Here is a 24755-nt window from a genome sequence, read left to right on the forward strand (position 1 = left end):
AACAGCAGCAGGTGTCCTGAGAAGAGAAGGAGCTTGGGGAATGCAAAAGACAGAGAAAGGTGAGGATGGGGGGGAAGGGGAGGGGACAAGCCTGGAGAGGGAGGCAGGGACCAGGCCACTGGGGTCACAGGCCACAGCAAGGAGCTGGGGTTTTATTCTGGGTGTGATGGGAAGGCAGTAGAGGGTCTTACACCTATGTGAAATGTAATTTTGTTTGAGTTTTTATTTGTGTGCTGGGTGTAGAGCAGACAAACAGTGGCTGCGGGGAGACCAGTAGGTGCCTGGTGGTCCCATCTCACTGCCCCGGCCAGCTGAGGGTGCACACCTGAGGGTGCCAGCACTTAGCCTGGCTCTGGCCTGCTAAGTGTCTGGTAGATTTGGAGGCCTGATGCCGGGACTACAGTTAGCCTCCTGAGGGGCTAGAGTTTGCTTCTGGAAGCACAGCCTGTTAAATCACTTTGCTGTACACCTGAAACTAGCACAACATTGTAAATCAACTCTACTTCATATAAACAGACAAATAAATAAGTGATTTTTGTCCAGCTCCTAATTTAGTTGCTGCTTCTGATATAATTTTAGAAAGATAGTCTTTGTGTGACTTTGTGTGTCGGTTTTTTTGGTTCTTCTTTTTTTATCCTACAGTTTTATATTCTCTTAACGAAAGCATCCAGATACTTCCTGGACCGTGTGTAAGATTTAATCAATTAAATAAATAGTGACATTTCAGGATGTGACCAGCTTTTTCATTTGTCCTTTAGCGGGATATTTACATGGGAATTTATATCACTGTCTCCCCTTCTGATGTGAAGGAGACTGAGAATCTGGCCCTTGGTCTTAGTGTTTTAGGATGAAGGAGATTGAGAAAAGCACCCATTGTCCTTCAGTTATTTTTTGCTTTCCAAATGATTTGTTATTTTCGAATAAAAACATGGAAAAATCATTTAAGCTGTTCAGCCACTTGGCCAAGGGAATTATGTTACTCATCTTAATTCTCTCTGGCACCTAAAATATTACGTGTGTATTAGGCTCACTGCAAATTCTCATTTAATAAACGAAAAGAAATGCATTAAGTTTTAAACCTTTGCCCTGAAAAACACATATACTGTTGCCATTCTGTTTAATATTAAGGGAAGCTTGGATTGAAAGTGAGTACTGGAGACAAAAAATACATCCCTTAGATTTGGAGCGTTTGAATGCAAGGCAGAATTCATGTGTTGTGAATGCTTCTTTTTACCTGTGTCTGTGCTTTCAGGTTGTTTGAAGTGTCCTGTGTGCAGCTTCGTCTATGGCACCAAATGGGAGTTCAACAGGCACTTGAAGAACAAGCATGGCTTGAAGTTGGTGGAGAACGAAGGAGATCCCAAGTGGGAGGTACTTTTAAAAGCATGGTATCCATTGTGCCTTTCCTAAACGCAGATGACAAACCAGGCAAGCCCAGTGCAGTTCCTCAGAGCAGTGGGTTTTCTGGTTGGGGAACTTGGAAATCTTTTCAAACGCTGTCTCATATCTGAGGGGTGCCACTGGGTGAGAGCCAGGCCACGCATGTGACTTCTTACTCTGGGTTGCGTTTAGGCTGGTTTCTGAACGTCTGTGTTGGACTCGTGGATATTTTCACTTCTGTTATCACGAATTCAGAGTTTCAGAAGTTGCATCTGAAAGCAGAATGCACACAGGGCATATCCTGGCAGTCCTCACCCAGAGGGCAGGGCAGGGCCCATTTGCTGCTTCTAGGCCCTCCTCTCCTTCCACCGGAGGCATGTGCTTCTACCCGTCACCTTTGTTTTCCCCTCAGGTGTTGGAACCAGTTTCCTGACTGAATTATATAAAAGCCAGTAGCTGTATTTTAAAAGCCAATAGTTGTTTCTCTTCTCAAGTACGAGGGGTCACACCAGATTGCAGTTTACCTTAGGCAGAGCCTCTCAAACTGAGTCCTGCTAAAGTTATGACCCGGATAATTCTTCGTGGTAGAGGGCTGTGCTGTGCATTTTAGAATGTTTCGTAGTATCACTGACCTCTACCCACTAGGATCCATTCGCATACCCAGCTGTGAACACCAGACTGTCACAGACATTGCCAGTGTGCCCCAGGAGTCAAAGTCACCCCCAATTGAGAACCACTTCCTGAGAACTTTCTAGGGCATTAGAGTATCCAGTGGGCTTACTCCAGTTAAGAATAAGGGCTTTGAAACAAATCCAACACCCCATGAAAAACAATAATACATCATGACAATGTGAGAAGTGTTCCAGAATTCAGGGGAAGGGTTGTCCAGTAGGAGGGAATGTGTTAATGTGTCCATGTAGCCCATCATAATGAGAGGACTAGGGAGAAAAGTGAAATGATCATCTTCATAGATGCAGAAAAGGCATCTATGAAAATTTGACAAAATTCAGCATCCATTGATTAAAAACAGTCAATAAAGTAGAATTTGATGAATACATCTTTAAGATGAAAAGCAAAATGTATGTGTTTCAGCCCAAAAGCTGTCATCCTAGACTAGGGGGTTTCTTGTTAGAGTTGGGAACAGGATGAGGGTGCCCCAGGGGCTCTGGTTTTTAGCATCACGTGGGAGGCCTCAGCTGGTGTGTTGGACAAAGGCAGAGTAAATAGAGACATAAGAATCGAAGAGAAGAAATAAAGTATCTCTGTAGACACAGGATTATGTTTTTGAAAATCTACTACACACAATAAGCAGCAGATTAAAACATCAATATACAATAGTCAATGAGTTATCTATAGAGAGAACCTAGAGCAAAGGAACAGAGATTTAAAAAAAGAGATATTTTACAAATACGAGAAGAAAACATAAGTGAATTCATTTATAAATTGGGAGTGTGGAGAACTTTCCTAACTGTAACTCAAAATCCAGATTCAGTTAGGGAAAAGACTGAAAAAAAATTGACCACGTAAAAAAATTTTAAAACTACTATGTAAAAGAACTCAAGAAGTAGAGGGGCAAATGCCAAAAAAATATTTTCAGTCATATCATAGAAAAAAGGGTGAATATCTTTACATTATAAAAGGCTTCTAGAAATACTGATGAAAAAGATCGACAGCCCAATGGGTGAAAGATAAGAAAGGTTCATAGAAAAAGAAATGCAAATGACCTTGAATATCTGAAAGCACGATCAACCTCCCACATAATAAATGTAAGTAAAACTTGACAGAGATAGAATTTCTTACCTAGTAGACTGGCAAGAATCCAAAAGTTTTGACATCATCTCTGCTGGAGAGGCTGAAGGGAAATATGCACTCTCATGCATTGCTGGTGGGAATGCAAAACGATGTGACCTTTATGAAGGGGAATTTAGCAATATCTACTAAAATTACATATGTGTTTCTTTTTCCATTAACTAGACGATCCCACCGTTAGAAAATTATCCCAAAGTTATACTGACAAAAATGAGGAAAGGTGGGGCTTCCCTGGTGGCGCAGTGGTTGAGAGTCCGCCTGCCGATGCAGGGGACACGGGTTCATGCCCCGGTCCGGGAAGATCCCACATGCCGTGGAGCAGCTGGGCCCGTGAGCCATGGCCGCTGAGCCTGCGCGTCCAGAGCCTGTGCTCCTCAGCGGGAGAGGCCACAACAGTGAGAGGCCCGCATACTGGGGAAAAAAAAAAAAAAATGAGGAAAGGTGATTGCACAAGGCTATTTATTGCAGCACTATTATATATAACATGTAGATAGATTTTGTGTGTGTGTGTGTGTGTGTGTGTGTGTGTGTACACCAATAGATTGATGTAGAAATAATTCCAGATATATGTGTAGACGTGGTTAGTATACATACATGTATTTCTTAGCTTTTCGTGCTTAGAGGGCTTAGAAGCAGTGACATGCCGCTGGCAATGAGTACACCTAGAATCCAGATCTTGGATTCTCAGGATAATCCAACAAAAGGAACCAGAGTCCCTTTGAAAAGTGGTTGATTCCAGGGCTGAGGCAGAAATTATGTAAGTTGACCCTGGAGCATTTTGCAGTACTAGAAAGTAACAACGTGCTCCACAAAAGTAAGATGGAGGCATGCCGAAAGGACACACGAGACAAACCAAAGGGTTCCTAATGGGCCAGAGCTGGAACAATTTGAGTAACAAAGTAACTCATAATGGTGTTGGACTAAAACTGAAAGAATAGAATAAATATCTCTGCATTCATACTGACATAAATAAATGATTGAATAAATGGTGGAGAAGGAACAGTTCTTCCCCGCAGAAGAATGCTGATTAATAAATGTAGAAAGAATGAGGGAAATAGAAAATCACCATTGGAACACCACAGTAATAATTGCAGCAGGCAAGATCCATTGATGAATGCTAGAAATAGTAGACAGAAGTTTAAGGAGAAATACAGTATTTGTGTAGCCTCAAAGTATCTCCCCCTAAATAATTATTAATTATAGAGGGAAAAGTAGTAACTTTACAGTGGAGACACCTGGCAGGCACCACCTTAACCACGTGATCGAGGTCAGCATCCTCAGTAGTAAGACGTAGTGACTTCATGTACCCCCTGATACGATGTGATCAGAAGGGCAGTCACCTCGTGGTGCTCTTCAAAACATCCTCAGCCTCCACCTGATCATGGGAGACCATCCGACGTATCCAGCTGATGTGATGATGTGGATGGCCAGATGCCTGACCAGTTCTCTTCAGGAGTGTCTGAAGAACTGTCAGAGGTTGGAGGAGACTTTGGAGTTGTGACTGCTCAATGCACTGTGGGGTCCTCAGAAAAAGGATGCCAGTGGAAAAGCCAATGGAATCTGGTATTGTACCAATGTTGATATCTTAGTTCGATCATTGTACCATGGTTACAGCAGATGTCAGTATTAGGGGAAGTGGGATGAAGGCTATGTGGGAAGTCTCTGTATTTTTTTTGGAACTCTTTTGTAAATCTAAAATTATTTCAAAATAAAAGTTATAAAAAGGGAGGAAAGCACAGGTAGAAAAGGCAGGGAGATAAGATGGAGAGGGTAGGAGAGAAGCTAAACTTGTCTTAGCAGAGACCGACTGTGCAGATTTGACTCTGGAACTCTGATATAAATATAAGAAATACATTTCTTATGTAATAATAAAAACAAAATTACACTTTAAAAAGCAAACCCTAACCCTAAAAATTGAGAATAGAATGAAATAAAGTATCTGAACTATATATCAAAACGATGGCAGAACTACATAGAGAAGGACTATTTCAAGAGACTTTAAGATAGAAATTTGATTGTTCCTCCCTAGTGGGATATAACCTAAGGGCAAAAAGAACTGCAAAAAAAGTCCTGTTTTCAGTTATTCCACCGTCAGTGGTAGGGTTGGTATTGTTACTCCAAGGCTGTTGTTAGTGTTTACAGACTGGAGTGAAGCACCTCAAGTGTGTTTAAATCCATGAGTTTATAATGATACTGGGAGAAAAATCCTTAGTCACCTTTGTAGGATATTAGGGAATCGACTCTATTTTGATAAATAAAACTGTTTTGGTAAATAAAGGCTCAGAATCAAACAGTTTTTCTACCTCATCTAAATAAACTATATCTCAGGGTAACCGAATGTTTGTGAAGAGACGTTTTTTATAGAAGTACTCCAGCTAACAAATGAAGATTTACAGTATTGCCATTTTGCAACCCTCCACTGATGTCATGCCAACATGGCAAAAACAGAGACACTCAGACATAGTGTCTCCTGATGGAAGGACACTGTGTTAACCCGTGGAGCCTTCTTGCCAGAAAGGGAACTGATACCTAATTAAGCTTCTGCGTCTGACTTCCAGTTTACAGGAAATACAGTGGACAAGGGAACATATTCAATGATTCCATGTTGGTGCAGTCAGCAAAACCCAGACTGTTGGAAACGCTGAAGGCAAACGACCACTTTTCCCAACAAAACTATAAGCAGGGGAGAAAGAGTGGAGGGAGAGCCTATAAATACAAGTCTTATGAGACTTTTATCAGTCAGTTCTAATATATGGATTTCAATAACTTACTTAAATATGATTTGTAGAACAAGTTGTGAAAAAATGAGGTAATTGGGGAAATTAGAACACCATTTAGATATGTGAAGATACTAAGGAACTACTGTTAAGTGTGGTTTTTTTTGTTTGTTTTTTCTTTTTGTGGTATGTGGGCCTCTCACTGCTGTGGCCTCTCCCGTTGCGGAGCACAGGTTCCGGACGCGCAGGCTCAGCGGCCATGGCTTACGGGCCCAGCCGCTCCGCGGCATGTGGGATCTTCTTGGACCGGGGCACGAACCCGTGTCCCCTGCATCGGCAGGCGGACTCTCAGCCACTGTGCCACCAGGGAAGCCCTATTAAGTGTTTTGAGTGTGACGGTGGTGTTGTAGTTATGGTTTGAAAGAGTTTTACCTTTTACAGATACATTCTAAAATATTTATAGATAAATTGATATGACATCCACATTTGCTTCAAAATCAAAGGACAGTTGTGTGGAGTGCATGGGGAGATACGCAAAACAGGACTGGCCATGAGGTGATGATTGTTGAGATTGGGTGATGTGTACACGGAAGTTCACCTCTCTGTCTTGTGTATGTTTGACATTTTCTATAAGAAAATTTAAGGAGTATGTTAAAGCACTGTCTATAAAACGCCGGGGTTACTGTCCAGTCCCCAGTAGGCCTACAGTAAATGGCATGGTTATTGGAGGTGGTGGTGCCACCAGCATCAACGTCACATCCTCATCTGTGGGAAACAGTCAGCCCTCTGGTGTTCCAAGCTCATACTTGCAAGGATTTGCTCTCTGTTACACATAGACATGGGAATGCCAGTTCCTGATGTAGACCACCATCTCTCCTGGCCAGCTGGTGCTTTCGTTAGTGCAGTCATGGCGCTCTCCTCTGGAGGTCTCACTCCTTACAGATCCTGACACCTTCAGCAGAACTGTGACTCAATAAAAATAGCTGACACCAAGCCACGCACTGGACTCCAGAAGTGAGACAGTAGAGCAGCTAAGAAGCTGGGCAGGGGGTGGTCCCCGTGTGACGACAAGCTGCCTGTTAACAGCAGCTGGGCTGTCGCCAGCCTCCCAGGAATGCCCTGTAAAGCACTGTCCTTCCCACAGATGGTTATTACAAAGAGTACCCCAAAGAGGGGAAGCCAGTCCATGCCCATCCTGTTCATCGCAGGCTAAGCCATTCCTCGGATCCAGTCAGTGTTGGCCACTGTGTTGCTTAATGGTACTTAAAAGGAAATATGCTTCTGTTTGTTCATTTATGCATTCATCAGACATTTATTGGGTGTCTACTAAATGTCAGGCTGGAAATGCCTAAATGAACTTGACCACTTGGCTGTAAAAGAATAATCACATTCTATTCTGAACCTGTGTGAGTAACTGATAAGTGCTTGTAGAGAGTGATCGCTTTGGCTCCTATAAATTGTATGTAAAATCCCCTTTTTGTTCTTCTTTATTGGTGACATCCATGTTTCCTGCCTTGCAGTTCCAGAAGGAGGTGATTATCAATATCTAGTTCTTGTGAAAATTCCATCCCACCTCTTCTCTCCTTAGGTATAAGATACCTGTGACTGTCTCTTTAGCTTCTCGTACTCTCATGAGTCCTGATTTTGCACAGCTGTATTTTCTCTGGTCAGTTGTATTTCTCATATCCTTCCTATAATCAGAGCAGCATGAGTAGCTAAGATTTGCCGAGATCTCGCTCTGTGCCGGGACCCGTGCTCGAAGCTTGCCGAGTGTTATGTGATTACCCGTCCTCTCCTCCCTTCCACCGTCACCACTGCTGTGCCTTCCTCTCGGCCTTCCTCGCGGCAGGAGGCCCGGGCACAGGGGAGATAAGGGCAGTGTTGGTGGCCATGGGAAGAGCAGAGGAGACAGCAGAAGAGCACACACGAGAACCTCTGAGCGTGTGTCATCTCTAGTTATGAACAGCATACTCTGTTCCCTACGGCAAGAACGTGTTGCAGGAAGCTTTCCACCGACGCTGGTTTTAAAAAGTCTCGGCACTTGCAAAGAGAAGTTTTGTCTTTGGGAAGTAGGTTTTTACTGGAGCACTGATTTCTCAGGGGTGCCTGCTTAATGAGCTGCTGCAAAAGCATTGCTTATGTGCATTTGTTTTGTCTTAATCCATTATCCTGGGACTTCTGGGTAATAGGTGATCTTCTAGAAGGTCACATGGATGATGCTGTATTTTTATTTAGCCAGCAACAGAAACTCCGGAGGAGCCCTCCACCCAGTACCTGCATATCACCGAAGCCGAAGAGGACGTCCAGGGCACACAGGCAGCGGTGGCTGCCCTCCAGGACCTGAGATACACCTCAGACAGTGGTGAGAGCGTGCCCCCCGCCTCCCTCTGACACCTCAGAACTGGTCTTTGATAGACACGCTGAATGAATGACTTTACGGATGAATTAGGTCTGCCAGTTGCTCTCCTTCCACTGCATTCTGACCACTGGAGCGGTCCCATTGTCAGGCTTGGAGGTGGAGCTCTCCTGCAGTGTTCTAGAACAGGGCCCCAGCCAACGTGGTGCCGCCTGACGGAGTTGCTGGGTGTTCACACGTAGGATCACCTCTCAGAGCAGGGAGAAGCAGGTCCTACTGCCCTCACTTCACAGATGCGGAAGGTTGCCTCCTTGTGACGGCTGGCTGAGGATCGTCCACTTGTTGAGTGTTGGAGCTGGTCTTGGAATCGAGGTCTCCTGACTTCTTGTTGGGACTGCCCACTTCCCAGTTCTTCTGAAAAGCCCCAAGTCAGGATTTTTATGTCAAATGTCATCAGTTTCAAATGTTCGATCAATTTGAAAAAACAAACCACTGTGCCAGCCTAGTGGCAACTGGGGCATTGTGCTTAGAAAACATTTCCTTGATGCTCTTTTCCAAACAGGAAAGGAGTACGAGTTAATATAATGTACCACAGCCCTCTGGGTATTTGGGGGACAGAGGTCAAGCAAGTGGGATTAGAGGAAGCATAAGTGAAGTCAACTGGTGATGGGAGACAGGAAATTGCCATTTCATCCAGCTCTTACATCCCTAAACCCCAGGTTGTAAGAAGGGTATGCAGAAAACCCCTTGGGGCCGGTCACTTTGGGGAAGATTCATTGCCGGTGCTGTGCTCACCGGGGGATTCGGGAGACAGCTCTGCAGCCTGTGAGAGAAGCAGGCTCTGCAGATGGGGCATCAAGGTGCCGGCTCTTGGTGCGGTTCCCAGAGCTGACGCCATGTCTCAGTGCGTGTTTCCTTCCTCATGTCCAGTGACTTCAGTGATTGCTCAAGCCCTGCCAGGACAGCCTGTCCATCTTCATCCCCACCAGCGCTCACTCACTCACTCCTTCAGCCCTCGGCATCTCCTCCTGGCTCTTAGGAAACACGGCAGACTCTGCAGCTCGGCATTCGGGCCACCTGCTCTAGGCCCTGGCCTCCCTGCGCTGCATCTCTGGCCACCTTGGAGCCGTGCCCTCCTGGGCCAGACTCTGCCGTTCTCGGCGTGAGCTGTGTTTCTCACCCACACGCTCCTGTGCCCTCTGGGGCCTGGTCTATTCCCCTCCCCGCACAGCACTTTTTCTGGCGAACACATCTTCGTCTTCAGTATTCAGATGGTGTGTCATCTCCCGGGAGCCCGCCTGACTTTCCCACAGAGCTCCCTAGTCGCCCCCCTGATATGGAACCGACCAGGGGCTGTATGATTTGCTTACGGTCTGTCTCAGTCACCTGTGAGCCCGGAAGGGGTGGGGGGAGGCAGCGTTAGATCTTTGTCTGTATCCCAGTTGTCCCCAGCCTTTCTGGCACCAGGGACCATTTCTGTGGAAGACAGTTTTTCCAAGGATGGAGGGAGGGGATGCTTTCAGGATGATTCAAGCGCATTACATTTATTGTGAACTTTATTTCGATTACTGTTACATCAGCTCCACCTCAGATCATCAGGCATTAGATCCCGGGGGTTGGGGACCCCTGCTGTATCCCACTGGGAACCATGTTCCTGGCTGACAGTTTGGGCTTGATAAATGGTCATCGAGGGAGTAAATGGATGAGGAATTAAAATCTTATTTCAGTACATTTTTTAAGGTCAGTATTTTGTTTAGTGTTTAGATGTTTAGAGTGGTTCGCTGCAAGGCAGAGTTGAAACCTGCCCCCCTGCTGAAGGAGAGTGTGTGTGTAAGTGTGAATAGGTGTGTGTAGGGGATGCTAGGCTGGTGCATGGTGAACAGGTGCTAATGTCATTGCCTCAGTCGTATGCCACGTCCTACCCTCTGTGTAGAACACGTTGAATTCCCTTCCCTCATCACTTACTGATTTGCATTGGAACGTGGCCTGCAGAAAGTCGTCCAGGAGTATGTAGACGTTGGTGGAGACTTCATGATATTATGCTAGCCTGGAGATCAATCAGGTAGTAGTTTCCCTCTTAGTGAAGTAATGATCAGGGTCAGAGTGCTGTGTTCCAGAGAGTCACAGATGGCCAAGCAGATGGTGAGAGCTGAGTGAGAGGGTACACTCAGTAGCTGCCCTGATGATATGGATTACAGTCTTTTGAGATGATTAAAAAAGAATCCTCAGCTTACATTAATTTAGAATTCTAAAGCCCACTGGTTTGATGACTGAGCACCCTTTGGTGCTCTGCCGTATCCTGTGTAATGTATCTGGCACACGCTCACTGACCACCTCCCATGCCTGTGCTCAAGGAGAACCAGCTCTGTGGTTTGACGTCATAGCTGGTGCTTCTCAGGAGTTTCTGTTTTGAGAGGCAGTCCTGTATCAACAAGTTTGGATTCAGAACATCTGGGCTTGAGCCCTGGCTTTGTGACATAACTGACCCAAGGGCCTAAGACAGTCCTCTTCCATTTTTTTGCAGTGAGGTGACTGATCTATAAAGTGGGGATAATAGTGTCACAATGTCGTCCCCTCGCAGGTTGTTTGGAGTTTTGAGATGTTCTTATAGAGACTGCATTGTTGGCTGTGAAGTACCATGCACATTATTTCTGTGGTCAAAATGAGCACTTACTGGGAACCCGTGCATCCCTGGACCAGGCGCCGCGCAAGAATGGCCTCTGCTAAGGGCTGCTTTTGCGTTCAGTGACCTTCACCACCCACGGCCTTACCGGTCTCCTGTTTGCTTCTTCCTGGCAAGGTGACCGACTTGACCCCACGGCTGTAAACATCCTCCAGCAGATCATCGAGCTGGGCACCGAGACCCACGACGCCACTGCCGTTGCCTCGGTGGTTGCCATGGCGCCCGGGACGGTGACTGTCGTGAAGCAGGTAGGACCTTGCCCTCCCCGTTAAATACTGTCTCCTTGCGCTGACACACACCCTCTCTCTCCCCTGCCCCCTTAGGTTTTCAGGGCTTTAACCTGTCTAAGGTGGAATTTGGAATGAAATCGGTCTAGTCTCATGCGGTTTCTTCTTATTATCATGGGATTGTATCTGCGGTAGCGCCATATGTGAGGCTGTGTTGTAGGGGGAAGGTGTAGTATATTTCAAAAAGTTCTGGAAACTTGATTCATTGCCTTTCAATGAAAGGCATCCCAGAGTGAAACGAGCGTGATATGGATGCATTTGGACGCATCTATGGTCAAAAGCAGCCTCGGTCCCTAAGGCCGGCGTCTGTGGAGCAGGGCCACTGGGGGGACAGCCAGGGAGGCCAGGAGGGACTGGCCTCTTAAGTGTTAAACATCATCAGACGGAATCAGCGCAGGATGACTGAACTAGACTGATAGGAAGAAGCTGGCCAGTGTTTGAATAAGGGTTACTCTAGTTAATTGTCATACTGTTTGGTTCATTTCCTCTCCTTCTAACCTCAGGGGAGACTTTGCCATCTGTTAGGATGCGGCGTGTGTGATAATCAGATCATCCTTTGTATCTGTCTGTACCTCTCTCTCTACTCTCTCCTGCTTCACTGTACACAAGATTTGAGCTGGCTTAACACAAATACTTAAAAAAGCAAAAACAACAGAAAGCACATCAGAACCAGGGCAGACCCCGGGTGTGTGGTTTAGAATCAAACTTCACGTTCATGGAGAGGTTGAACTGCAGAGCACAGAGTTTTACACGGTTATCCATCTTTCAGTGATTCACTCAGGAAGCGTGCAGTTAAATGCTCGCAGTGTTCTCATTGCTGGGGCTCCAGGAGAGAACCGATGTTTGCCACCCAAGTGGTTGCTTTCCTGGGAAAAAGCTAAGTAAGACAGAAAGCTGTCAAATGGTGAACAGGAGCGGTGGAAAAAAGTAAAGCAAGAAAGGGGGAGGGGCGTGGGCCGAGGAGCCGGGGTGTTGGGGACTGTTTTATGAAGGGCTGCTGGGGCAGCTGTCTGACATCTGCTCACAGACCTGGGAGAGGTGGGCGTTACTAGAATGATCCCAGTTCTGCTGTACACTTGGTTCCGAATCTGAAAACAAAAAACAAGAAGGAAGCGTGAAGCACTTAACAGCGGAAGAGGTAAGTTTTTCTTGGCAAGTAACTAATAATCTCTTAATTCGGCTCTCGCATCCCTGAGTGACATGTCCCCCGCGACCTGCCTTTGATGACTCGGTGGACTTCCCAGGGCTGTCTCCATGACTGTCCCCCAGGTGTGCCCGGGCCACAGCACAAAGCATGAAATTCAGGCTGAGCAGTTCGCGGGGGAATTAGTACATATGCTGGTTCACCTCTGGATTTCTGGATCCCCAGACAAGACTTGGCGCCTCTAGATGAACGTTTGGACCGCGTGGTCTGGAAACCCTCCTCCATTAGTATGCTTTCTGTCAACGAGACCCTGGACAGAAGTCAGGACAGTAGGAGTTTGATGTTTCAGGCTGCAGGGCCCTGGTGTTCTGCACTGTTTGGGAACAGACTCATACACCTCTAGGCCAGACACTCTTGCAGCTTTTCTTTGTATTTATTAGACTGCAATCTTCAGATTGTCTTGTAAATCTCTTCTGAAACGCCTCGTTTACATCACGGCATGTGGAGTCCTGAGCTAGACCCGGCACTTCAAGAAGGGTATAGGAGAACTTTGGATGTTTCGTACACGCCAAATCCTTTAGAGAATTGTAGGGAGGCGCCACTGATTGTGACTTGTATCTTCCTTCTAGGAAGTGGATTGATTTGCTGTTACTTAGAGACGTGATTTATTGCACGTCACAGGCGATGCGGTGATACATGAGGTTGCGGGTGAAGGGTACAGCTTAGATGTGCTCTGAGACGCTAGAGTGACAGCATGACAAGGGATAAGGCAGGTGAGCCTCTGGCGCAGCCAGTGTAAACAGGTGTAAAGTGCTTGCAGTGGCAGAAAACAGTGGCACCCTTCAGTCTCGTGGTTTATTGGGAAACACAGGGCTGAGAGGAGTGGCACTGTTTAGCACAGTCTTGAGTAACTGCATTTGGAAATGTTCCCGAGGACGTGTGTCCTAGTCATTCTCCTGTCCACCTGGTTGGCACCTGGTGCACCGAGGCTGTTGATAAATGATGGATGGGAGATTGGATGAATGGACCGACGGGCGGGAGACGTCAGACGCCCACTCCGATGGCAAAGGGATTGCATTGTGTCAGGCTCTCCTAGGTGAAGAGATGCCCTCTGGATTCAGTTGTCTTATTTCAGTTTAAATGTAGCTGTTTTTATTAGAGAAATGAATCCATTTCAACTTTTTTTCTTTTCATTAAACTGTGGTTTAGGATTTTTCAGTAGAGAAATTATATCTGTTTATTGAGTGTCCTTAAGCCACTCAAATGTGGACCCTGGTGCACCTGTTGGGAAGCAGTAATGTTGTCCCTTCACCCTGTGGGGAGCCCTTGATGTTGGGGACTTCGTCCTTCTCCAGCTCAAGGTCTCACACATCGTAGTAGCTCAGTAAATGTTTATTAAGGAGGATGGAGTATGCTGTGGGCTTTATGTTTTGATTCTCCAATTACATCCTGTAGAAGAAATAGCAAGAACACATTGTCATAAAGTTTGTACTATATATTGTAGAAAAAATGATTTTAAATTACTATTGGATAGCGTATTTTGAGATCTTTTAAAAGTTTCCTATTTTATATCTATCTATCTATCTATCTATATCTCTTCCAAAAGGCCACAAATAAATTCTGGGTTGTATGTGAATCCATTCTGGATGTTTAAAAATTTCAAGATTTCTTTCCCATATAAAAAATTAGTTATATGCTGTTTATAATTTTTTCATGATATATTAATGTAAATTGAAAAGAATCTCACATATCAAAGTTTATCAGTGGTAACTGAAAGTTATTTATTAATCTCCAGTCTTTAGGGATTCTCATTTTCTGGGATGAAAATACTAACAGGCCTGGTAGGTGGGCTGAGGGGATTGGAAAGCTAAGAGCTGAGGGTGTTTCTTAGGTTGTTTTCTTCTTAGTTGTTAATGAGACATGGGAAGGATTTGGCCATAATTCAGACCATTTAAATTTTCAGTTGGACACAGAAATGAGTCCTCAATGATTTCCCATCACTTCTCTCTTTCCCCAAGTGTCAGCATTAAAAATAGATTCATGGGGATGGAGCATTTGGAAATGTTCAGAAAGAAGAAACCTTGCATGTGCCTCACCAGCCTGGCCTGAGAAGTCACATGACAACTTTGAATGCAGCTACTTACTTATTTGTTAAGACCAGTTTTCATTAAATAAATTGGTTTCTTTTTTTGTTTTTCTTTAAAAAAATTTTGCTTTAGGGTTTTATGAGGAGGAGACTTATATTTGATTAATAAAGCTGCCTAAGTAGGTTGAATTTGAATGTAAGACGTACCAGCAGAGGGGAAATATTATCACAAGCATCTCTGAGTCAAAATTAGTTATCAAAAGGAAAAGAAAGACCAGTGAAAACAACAACCACCATCACCGTTGGCTCATGGCTTAAATCACTCTTTGCTGTCCTTGTGGGTTGAAATTTATTTTAGAGACTGAAAGTGACATTTTACTGGAAATTCCCGACCTCCGTTTAGCAGACATTCACTGCCCAGCTGCAGTGTGTTCAGTCCCTGGGGGTGTCCGTTTCCTATCCCGGCTGCAACAAATCACCACAAACTCAATGGCTTAAAACAACACAAATTGATGATCTTCCAGTTCTGGAGGTCAGAAGTCTGAAATGGGCTTCACTGGGCTGACATCAAGGCGTCGACAGCTGCCTTCCTTCTGGGAAGAACCCCTGTCTTGCTTTTTCCGGCCCAGGGACCACCCAGTATTCCTTCACTGCGGTTCCCTTCTTCCATCTCCAAAGCCAGCAAAGGCAGGCCCGGATCGTCCCACATCCATCGCTCTGACCTCTCTCTGCCTCTGTCGTCACATAGCCCTCTCCAAGTCTGACCAACCTCCTCCCTCCTTTAAGGACGCTTGTGCCTACCTTGGACCCACCTGGATAATCCAGGATCTTCTCCCATCTCCAGGTCATCGACTCAATCACATGGGCTAATGTCCACGTAAGGGAACCGTTCTCAGGTTCCGGAGGTTAGGACATGCACTCTTTGGGGTGGGGGCATTATTCTGCCTGCCACTCTGGGTTACAGGGTTAAGACGGTCCCCGATCTCAAAAGGCAAATAGTCTAGTGAGGGAAATGCTTTATTTTTTTCATCCAGCACACAGCCCCCGAGCTGCTTCCACCCGCCAGGTTGCTGCTCTCGGTGCTTGGGATATTGCAGTGAACAGAGCAGATGAATGGTACGGTTGAGGAGCTTACATGCTAATTTAGGGAGCTAGCTAAGCCCCAGACATATAATAACTAAGTAAGTAAGATAGTATGGTAGAGGTGAGATGGAAAAAAATGAGCAGAACTGGTCCAGAGGTCTGGAGAATGTAGACCTTAAGCAGGAAGTTCCAACTGAGAGTAATGGATGCTTCCGGGAGGTTGGCCAAGAGCACTCCGGGGTGCTGGGGGGTGGCCCAGCCTGACTCTGGGTCTGGGGTGGCGGCAGGTGCTGGGCCGGCCGGCCTCCGTGGATGTGCTGATTCGCGCCCAAATAGAGTCTTGCAAGGTAGCTGGGAGTTGGGTGGGGCAGGGCTCCAGCAGAGGTGGGAGCAGGAGCTGGTCATCGATGCTGCTGGAAGCGGGGGAGGGGGCGATGAGTCACCACTTAGGTTAAATGACACGCCCTGTCCTCACCTGGGGGGGCGGGGGGCGCAAAGGGCTGGGAGGAGGCCTGGTCCAGGAAGCGCCTCAGCCTGGTCTCTCTCCCTCCGGCTCAAAGGCCAGTGGAAAAGGGGTGAGTCCAAGCAGCGCACGTCTTCCTGTTGCTTCTCCAAGCCCGACGTCCTTCCCCTATCGGCTTCCTGACCTGTGCGACCCTCCTGAAAGCCTTGTTGGCATTTTTAACAAATCACCGTCTCCACGTTCTTCCAAGCAGTGAGTCTGCACTGAGCAGTCCTGCCAGTTGGCGTTCAGCAGAACAGCTCGTAGCTCTCCGAGACCACGGCTGACGCTGGCCATGGTGTCTGGGGTCTGGACCCAGCAGGCCAGCAGCTGCACTCAGGGTGTTTGTCTGTGAATAATAAGGAGACCTTATAATCATACAGCATCTTCCTTTTAAGAAGGTCAGGCTGATTCAACAGATTACCGTTATGATGATCCAGGGTCTTTTTGAGTTAAACTTGAGTGCTATTTATTATTGCTGAGGGTACCCCTATACAGTAGATGGCGGAGCTGGGTGCACTGTGGGGTGTCACCCCCTGGGGGTGCGGAGCAGCCTATCTGGGAGAAGATCCGAGCAAGTGAAGCAAGTGAAGTGGTTCGGGTCATTCATTCATCCGCGTTGCTTTTAAAAAACACGATAGCCTTTCAGTCCGTGTGCCATGTGTGAACAAGCTAGGGTGTCCCCTGCGTGGAAGGGCCCGCCTGTTGTAGGTTTAGTCCAGAGGAGGCTGTTCAGGAGCTCACGCCGTGTCAAGCCTGCTTCTCTGTGGCTCAGTTACGCTTCCTACGCTGCTGAGACCCCGTGAGAAAACACACTGTGTTAGTGTCGTGCAGAGAAACAGAACCAGTGGTGTGCGTGTGTGTGTGTGCGTGTGTGTGTAGAAGATAAGGAACTGGCTCACTGATTCTGGAGGTTGACAGCCAACAAGTCCCGAGATCTGCAGTCAGCAAGTTAGAGACCCAAGAGCCGATGGTGCAGGTTCTACTTTGAGTCTGAAGCCCGAGAACTAGGAGAACTGATGGTGTGAATCGCAGTCTGAAAGCCAGCAGGCTTGAGATGCAGGAAGAGCTGGTGTTTCCCTTAGAATCGAACAGCAGGAAAAAAAGAAAAAAACCAACGCCCAGCTCAAAAGCAGTTGGGCAGGAGGAATTCCCTCTTATTCAAGGGAGAGTCAGCCCTTTTGCTCTGTTCTGACCTTCGACTGATCGGATAAGGCCCACCCACATCAGGAAGGACAGTCTCCTTTACTCAGTCTGTTCATTTAAATGTTAATCTCATCCAGAAACACCCAGAGTAATGTTTGACCAAATAACGTGGGCACCCCTTGGCCTATTAAAATTAGCCATCACACATGTTCATGTAGTACATGTCAGAGTATGTACTCTTTGTCAACAGAGGGTTATTGGTAATCCAGGTTGTTGTTTACTGAGATACTCAGTTGTCACAGAGACGATTTTGAGTCACAGATTTCGGGGCGATGTGGTAGTTTCTGGGGAGCACGTACACCTTGGTATATCCTTACTTCTAATTGCAGTTGACATTTCCGTTCATGGTTCAGGAATGAGCGCCACCTTGCAGGTCCTTGAAAGAGTCACGGCTGAGGAGAGGCCACCCCCAGGGCGCCTCCACTGAGCACCAACGCTCCACTTTCATCCCCAGTTCAAGAGCAACCAGATCATCCTTAGTGGTCCTCCTCCCGTGGAGTAAGGTGTTCAGTAGCGACTGTGATTAGTGCGACTCTCCGTCGGCAGGCCTGTGTCTCTGTTCTCGGTCCTGCTTCTCTGCGGCGTCTCCTGGGATTGCCACTCTCCTGCTTTTGTTTTCCCCTGAGGTGCCGGGTGCTTCCAAGCTGCCAGCCAGTGCGCCAGTGGTGCGGAACACCAGGAAGGAGCATTTAAGGCCGCCCAGAGCTGCAGGCACCCTGCCCACTCCCCCAGCGCAGACCCTCAGCCTGGCAGGCCCAGAATTACGCTGCCATCGACTTGTTCAACATCCCAACCTTTCTTCCCACTTGCTTTAACTTCTGGTTAAAAAAATAAACAAAAAACAAACCCCAAAGCAGAAGTTCTAGCTTTGTCAAAAGCAACCCACCTCTCCTGGCTGCTTCCCCGCACCCTTTGTCACCTTCGGGCAGGTCCCCTGTGTTGGCTGGCACTGGAGGGTGAGGTCAGGACATGCCAGCCTGGAGGAGAGGAACTCGCCAGCCTCCCTGACAGGCTGAGCACACAGTGCCAGTCTGAGAGGCACTTTCGGTAGCAGGTCTCACTGGAAGACGTATGTCGGTTGGCAGCCAACACTGGAATTGCTGTTTGTTATTTGCGGTTCATTATTTTTGCCAGGAAATGCAATCCACTCCTGTGGCTGACCACGTACCTCAGTTGCCTGTTTGCAAGGAAACTCGGGCCCAGCCTGTCCTGTTTTTCATTGAAGGCCCTGAGTAATGTGGTCCCTGGAAACTCTTTCACACTGTCTGTCTGTACAGGGGCATCTGGTTGGGAGAAGCCGCTCTGCAGAGGGGACCTCTCACGTGCAGCCTGTGGCTTGAGGGGGAGCCTCGCTCCTGTGATCCACCCAGAAGGGGAGCCCGGAATGGGCCTCCTGCCCCTCTGGGGGTGGATGTTGAACATCTCATAAGATTTGTGGCAAAAGAATGAGGAGGGGGATCTGGAACGTGATTCGTGGGAGGGTGCAAAATCTATTTTCATTACTATTTAAAAACAATCACTCCATTCCATGAATTTGATCATTTAACTACACAGCAAAAGACCTGCCAAGAATCACGTCCAAGCGGGATACTCTTGTAGTCCTTTGAAGATCATAGGAGATATTGGCTGCCCGCATTGCTATAAAGTGGGACTGAGTTGAGATCTCCCCGCTTGTCCTGCCCACAGACAGGATCGCGTGAAGCCTCCCTGTTCTGTTATCCTTTTAAGCTCCAGTAATCGGTGAGTTAACGGGATGTCTTTTTCTTGTTCCTGCAGAGGCTCTGTTGGACTCCTACTGTTAAACAGACCTCTCGCTGACTCTACCGAAGGCATGGAGGTTACAGGAGAGCCACCCATTCTTTTCCCTCTGCTCACCTCTCTCACTCAGAACCTCATTTGTCCTCAGATCACTTGCCTGTGAGTGTGGCAGTGACACAAAATTGTGACATTATAATCGCTGATTTTTATTCTTTTCCTCATAACGAAACCCCAGCATCTTCAGTTGTCTCGTTTATTTATTCCACTTTCCCATGATGGTGGCTCTGCCATCGTTGTGGTTCATCTAAGGATTCTTTCCCAGAAGATTAAGGATACATATATAATGTTAAAAGAACGGATAGTAACTGCAGCTTCTGTCCTCTGGACATAACTGCTAGTGTTTTCTATCCGTCCTCAGCATGTGATGGGAATGGCACGCCCACTTCACCCTCACTGGCTCCGTGGTGTAATTACAGTCATGATGGATTCATGCCTTTGGAAGGCCCGTGCAGGGGAGCCACATGTCTTTTGTAGGTGATCAAATCCGATGCATATTGCAGGGCTGAGGGTATAGGCGTCCCCCGTGCTTCCCGACCCTCAGATGATCTAATTCTGGATTCTCTGTTAGTGGTAGAGATGCCTGCAATCCAGATAGACATCTTTTATCTTTTAATTCCCAGTCCTTTTGATTGCTATATAAATATGGAAGTCTCACTGACTCCTTTCTCTGTTTTTCCCTCTTATCCTGCCCCTTCCTGTGAGAACCCGTTTTCAACTGCGTATTTTGATTAGTGAGGTTTGAGTCCTGCCTAAAGAACTTTGCGGTGCAATCCTGGGGCCCTGCCAGCCTTAATTATATCAAACTTCTAATTACACACACAGGTAGCCTCTTCAAATATTTGCGTACTTCACATTCCTTATAGAGCGTTTGTCCTGCAGTGACTGAGTGGTGACCTTCAGCATATAGGTCGAGACAGTTCCCGCAGGGTCTTGGCGACGGGTTCCTCTCCCCTGTCACTTAACGCCAGCTCTTGTCCTTCGTGAGCCTTCTTTAATTCTCCCTTAGCCATTTGAATCTTTTCTTTTTCTGTCTTAAATAAAACTTCATTCAGAGATTTCTGTTCCTGATATGATTTCTGATGGCTGATACTCAAAACTACTTCCTTTCATAGCTCTTTTATGACTTGCTGAGCCCCTTTACTCCATGGCAGTGACTGAAAATTCCATTTCTTTGTGAAATTTTAAAAGTGAAAGTACATTCCATGATATATCTGTGGCCATATGGGAAATTGTCTGAAAAAATAGAGAATAAAGGCTTTTTCCCTATCCCATTCTGACACTCTTTTTCATATAGAACATCTTTAGCTGACCTGAAGATCTCAGTTATTGAACTTTGCTTCTCTTTCCCTTTTTCTATGACCCAGTTTTCCCATTACGCCCCAAGAAGCTGCAGCTCGGTTGGTGCAATTTGCAGAATCCCACTTTACTTGAGTTTTAACACTGCTGTGCTTGTTACTGTTTGCTCGGGAGCCCATTTCCTGGTCCACGTCCTTGGCCAGGGCAGGTGGGTTTTATTTGCTTCCTCCCCTCTCTGCAGCTTCCCCTTGCTGGCTGACATCGCTCAGTCTGCTTGAGGTTGGGGGCAAAGGCAGGGCTGTGATGGCCCTGGTCGGAGAAGCCAGAACTGTAGTCACCATCCGAAGGGCTCTGGTCCAGCCTTCCTTGGGTTTGGCCCAGGGCAGTGCTGCCGCAGGCTGGCTCTTGCGCTTCTCTCCCCCGGGGCAGTAGCCTCCATGCTAGCCAGAGGCGTTCCCCTAAGCAGGACTCTTAGTGTCCCGTGGTGTGGACTCCACACCTCTTCCCCACCCCCCCTCCATCCAGTTTCCCCATCTAGTAAATACACGTACTGCACTCCAGCTGCCGGGGGTCTGTCTTCCCTCCTCGGCCTCTCTCAGCCCCACATCGATCCATCAGCAAGTTTTCTCCCTGCTCTGGGCGCTCCCTTCACCATGCACCTTAAATCACCCCGGCCCCAGGCTGCCACCTCCAGCAAGCCCTGACTACGGAAAATGCAGTCCCCGGGCGGGCAGCATCAGCACAGGGGGCTGGTTAGAAATGCAGAATGTCCGGCTCCCCCTCAGACTTGCTGAATCAAACTCTGCATCGCACCGTCGTCCCTGTCCCCCGGAGGGGCTCTGCTCTGAGCTGTCAGCCTTCCTCCCTGGTCACAGGCCTCGCTCTTCACCTGGCTCCTACCATCTCGCCTGCTGCTCTAAGATGCAGTTTTCAGACAGAGCGATCTTTTCAAAATGTAAATCAGATCCCGGCATCCCTCCCTGAAAACGCTCCAGTAACTTGAAAGTCTCCGGTAAGCTGGGACAGGACCTCGCCCTGGCCTCCCAGCCCCGCAGCAGCCGGCCTCCCGCGGCATCTCCTCGCTCTGGCTGCACCGGCCCACCAGGCTGCTCTGTGCCCACCTCCAGGCCTCCGCGCCGGCCGTGCCCCGTGGCCCAGGCGCTCCTTCCTCCCCTCAGCGGGGCTGACTCCTGGTCCAGGGCTCGGCCCTCTCAGGTCCTGTCGGGCCCGTCCTCCAGAACCGCCCTGTGTTGTGAGCTGGCACAGTGGAGTTGAGCCGGGGAATGGGCCAGGGGGGCCTGATCCAGTGCCCTGAGCCCTTGAAGGCAGGGCACTGCCTCACCTGGGGGCAGGCGTCAGTGCGATTAGAAGCTGAAGGATTTGTGTTTTGAGCCTAGTAGTTTTATAGGTGGTGATAGAAAGCGAACATGGTCATGGACTGCGTGGGCAGAGAAGCGCCCCGTTGTTAACAGCTGCGTGCCTGCGGCACCTGCCCTAGCCGCTCTGGTGCACCTGCAGCCCGGAGGCCTCAGGGGGCTTCCTGCTTCTCCAGGAGCCCCAAGTCCACCCCCCTGAGTAAGCAGAGAAGTGGGTGGAGGCGTGGCCGTCCAGTGCAAGAAGACTACTCTGCCCCTTCCACGGAAAAGCAGAGGCTCAGAGAGGGATCCCCACTGTGGGCCTGTCATGGACAGTGGCCTGGATCTGAGACTCTAGGCCGGACCACCTGGTCCAGTTGTGGCCCTGCTTCCCCAGTCGGGGAGTAGGAAGAGGATGTTTACAGAGGGGCTGCCCTGGTCAGGGAGCCGAAGCTCGCCTCCCGTCTGTCTAGGTCGTGGGGAGAATGGGGGATGGTGGGCAGGAGTCAGTTCTCAGAGACTCTGCCACCAGCCGTATCTTAGTCAGCTGGTTTGCCCACCCGCCTTTTCTCCCCAGCAAGTTGGAGGAGGTCTGTAGCACTTAGCTCAGGGCCTGGCACATTGTAAAGGCCTCACGAGCGTTCAGAAGCACCGCTGGGGCATCAGACTCGGGAAGCCGAGCCAGGTGGGCTGGGGCTGCCCTCGTCGGGACCCAGCTGAGCAGCCTAGTGATTTCCAGCTGCTGTGGGTGCCCCGCCGGGGGAGGCTCAGGCCTCTGAGACAGGGGCCCTCCCTGGATGAACAGCGCACGGGGGTCTCCTGAGAAGCCCATTTCGGGGGTCGCCCCGGGCCAGGTCACAGTGCATGGAGGAGGACACAGCTCGGGGCCAGATGGCCTGGGTGTGACCCCGCGTCTGTCACTTCATAGTGTATGACTAGGGACAAAGCACTTCTCCTCTTTGAACGTCTGTTTTCTCATCTGTAAAATGGGAAAATAATAGAACCTACCCCATGGGGCTAATGTACGGGTTATGCATAATTATGCGAATGAAGCAGTTGGCAGGGAGCCTGGCGCTGGTTAGGTCTAATCTTAGCTCCTGTCATAGGAGTGACATAGCTCCTTAACCTCTGTCTGAGTTCATCGAGTTGCTCCTAGAATTCAGCCATAACTGCTTTGCTTCTGGAAGCTTCTGCTCAGCAAGCAGGTACTGATGCAGCCGTCCAGGCCCTGTGCTCAGCAGTAGGAGTCCCAGGGTGGATGAAACACTGCCTGCTTCATAGGAGAGTCTGTTGCTTGGTCCAGGCAGGTGGTTGCATTATGTAAACTGCCGTGTTTGTGGCTGGAGGCAGTTTGACCCCTTACCACGTGCAGTTGTCGTGACATTCTGGGTCATTCCCTGGAGAAGGCCCTCGAGGAGGCTGATCTGGAAGAGCTGGAGCTGAGTGGCATCATGCAACCGCTTGGCCACAGTAATGGGCAGTTGGGTGAGGAGCTCTGAGCCAGAAGGGGCACCAGACTTGAGAGCAGGCAAAGGGAGAAGGGCCAGAGAGGGTCGAGGTGGGCAGGTCTCCCTACTCGGAGAGAGAAGTACCAGTAGGAGGGAAATGGGCGAGTGGCTTTGATGAGCAGGAAGCGGCATCCACGCAGAGCCTCAGGGCGGAGTCTTAGGCTGCTCACATCAGCGCACAGGGCGGGTGTCAACACTAAGACCATCGCAGCCCCTTGTTCTGTTCTTAGACCTACTTTGCCACTGATGAACTTACCTGGGTGGGTTTGAGGGGCGATTGAAGTGGTGTATGTTTTGTTATGATAAACATTCTTTAAACAGAACGTGGATGTGCTTCATCACTGGGAATTTAGCCTGCCTTTCTCCCTTGGGTGAGGGCAGCGGCTTGGAGGTCCAGGGAGGAACAGGGTGCGTCCTGCCAGCTCCATGTCCTTGCCCATGGGGTCTTGTGGAGGCTGCCCGTCATCTGTGTAAAAGGACAGGGAGAGGAACTGCTAGAGGAAACAGTTTGTTAAATCGGGGGGAGAAGAGTCTGCACCAGCTGAGGAGAGAAGCCCGTACCTCCCCAGCACAGAGGGGGTGGCAGAGGGAGGGGGTCCACCACCCCACGTCTCCATGGAGCACCTGCCGGTCAGGTTGGGGAGGGCGGGGTCTGGTGAGCATCAAGAGCGTGGAGGCCTTTTGTCCTGAGCGCGTGCAGAGAGAGATGGTCGCAAACTGCCATGCAGGGGAGTTCAGTGAAGCCCTGCCTGACCCCGGGAGTGGCCCATCTGCGCCCACGGGCTACTGGGCAGAGGTGAGGCTTTTGGAGAAGCATGGCCCCCTGGGCCAGGTGCTTGACAGGGGTGCAGAGCCCAGGCAGTGCGTGGTACTAAGTGGAATGCAATGTAGTGTGCTGAAAGGTCACCAGTGTGCAGCATTGTGCACAATAGACCTGTCTAAATATCAGAAGATATTCAGAGGCGGTCAGAAGCTACCTCCTGCCTCCTTCCCTGTCGCTGTGAATATGCTCTGTTTGAGCTCGGTTTGAAAAGATCTCCTGGGGCAGACATCAGAAGAATTCAAGTCAGGCATGTGTGGAGTGCCTACTATAAACCACGTGCTGTGTGGACATCGTCTGGGAGTGGGTGTACTAATCGTGCACCCTGAGGGGCAGTGGGGAGATGGGGCTGGTGGGGACACCGCCCCTGGAGGGGATGACACCGCTAGCAGTGAGCACCACACACTGCTTACCACTCACCTTGCGCCAGGCCCCGGGCGCCCCACCATCTCTTATTCTCACATGTGCTGAGACAGACCACGCTGCCCTTCCCATTGTACCACCACTTACAAGAGAAGGAGGGATTGTTCTTTCCTTGGTCACGTGGATATCGAGATCACACTCACCTGTGCTTGGACTCCTGAGAAACACAGGGTGTCCTAGCTGTGCACACCCTCTTTTCGCTGCTAAACTCAGCTGCCTACCGAGTTGGTTTGGCCAACGGGCAAGCCTTTCCATCCTCATCCTATGATGGGCTTGGGGCCA

At 48.7% G+C, this 24755-nt stretch overlaps 1 protein-coding gene across 2 annotated transcripts in view; it reads left to right on the forward strand.

Moving 5' to 3' along the window:
- Positions 1-24755, forward strand: part of ZFAT (zinc finger and AT-hook domain containing) — a 186696-nt gene that overhangs the window by 145620 nt on the left and 16321 nt on the right. For both annotated transcript variants that reach the window (XM_067711189.1, XM_067711191.1), the window contains 3 exons: positions 1253-1371; positions 8142-8268; positions 11063-11193. In XM_067711189.1, the coding sequence (XP_067567290.1) occupies positions 1253-1371; positions 8142-8268; positions 11063-11193 (377 nt within the window). The remainder of the gene's footprint in view (positions 1-1252; positions 1372-8141; positions 8269-11062; positions 11194-24755) is intronic.

The sequence above is a fragment of the Pseudorca crassidens genome, chromosome 17, assembly GCF_039906515.1.
Source record: "Pseudorca crassidens isolate mPseCra1 chromosome 17, mPseCra1.hap1, whole genome shotgun sequence".
Taxonomy (NCBI): Eukaryota; Metazoa; Chordata; class Mammalia; order Artiodactyla; family Delphinidae; genus Pseudorca; species Pseudorca crassidens.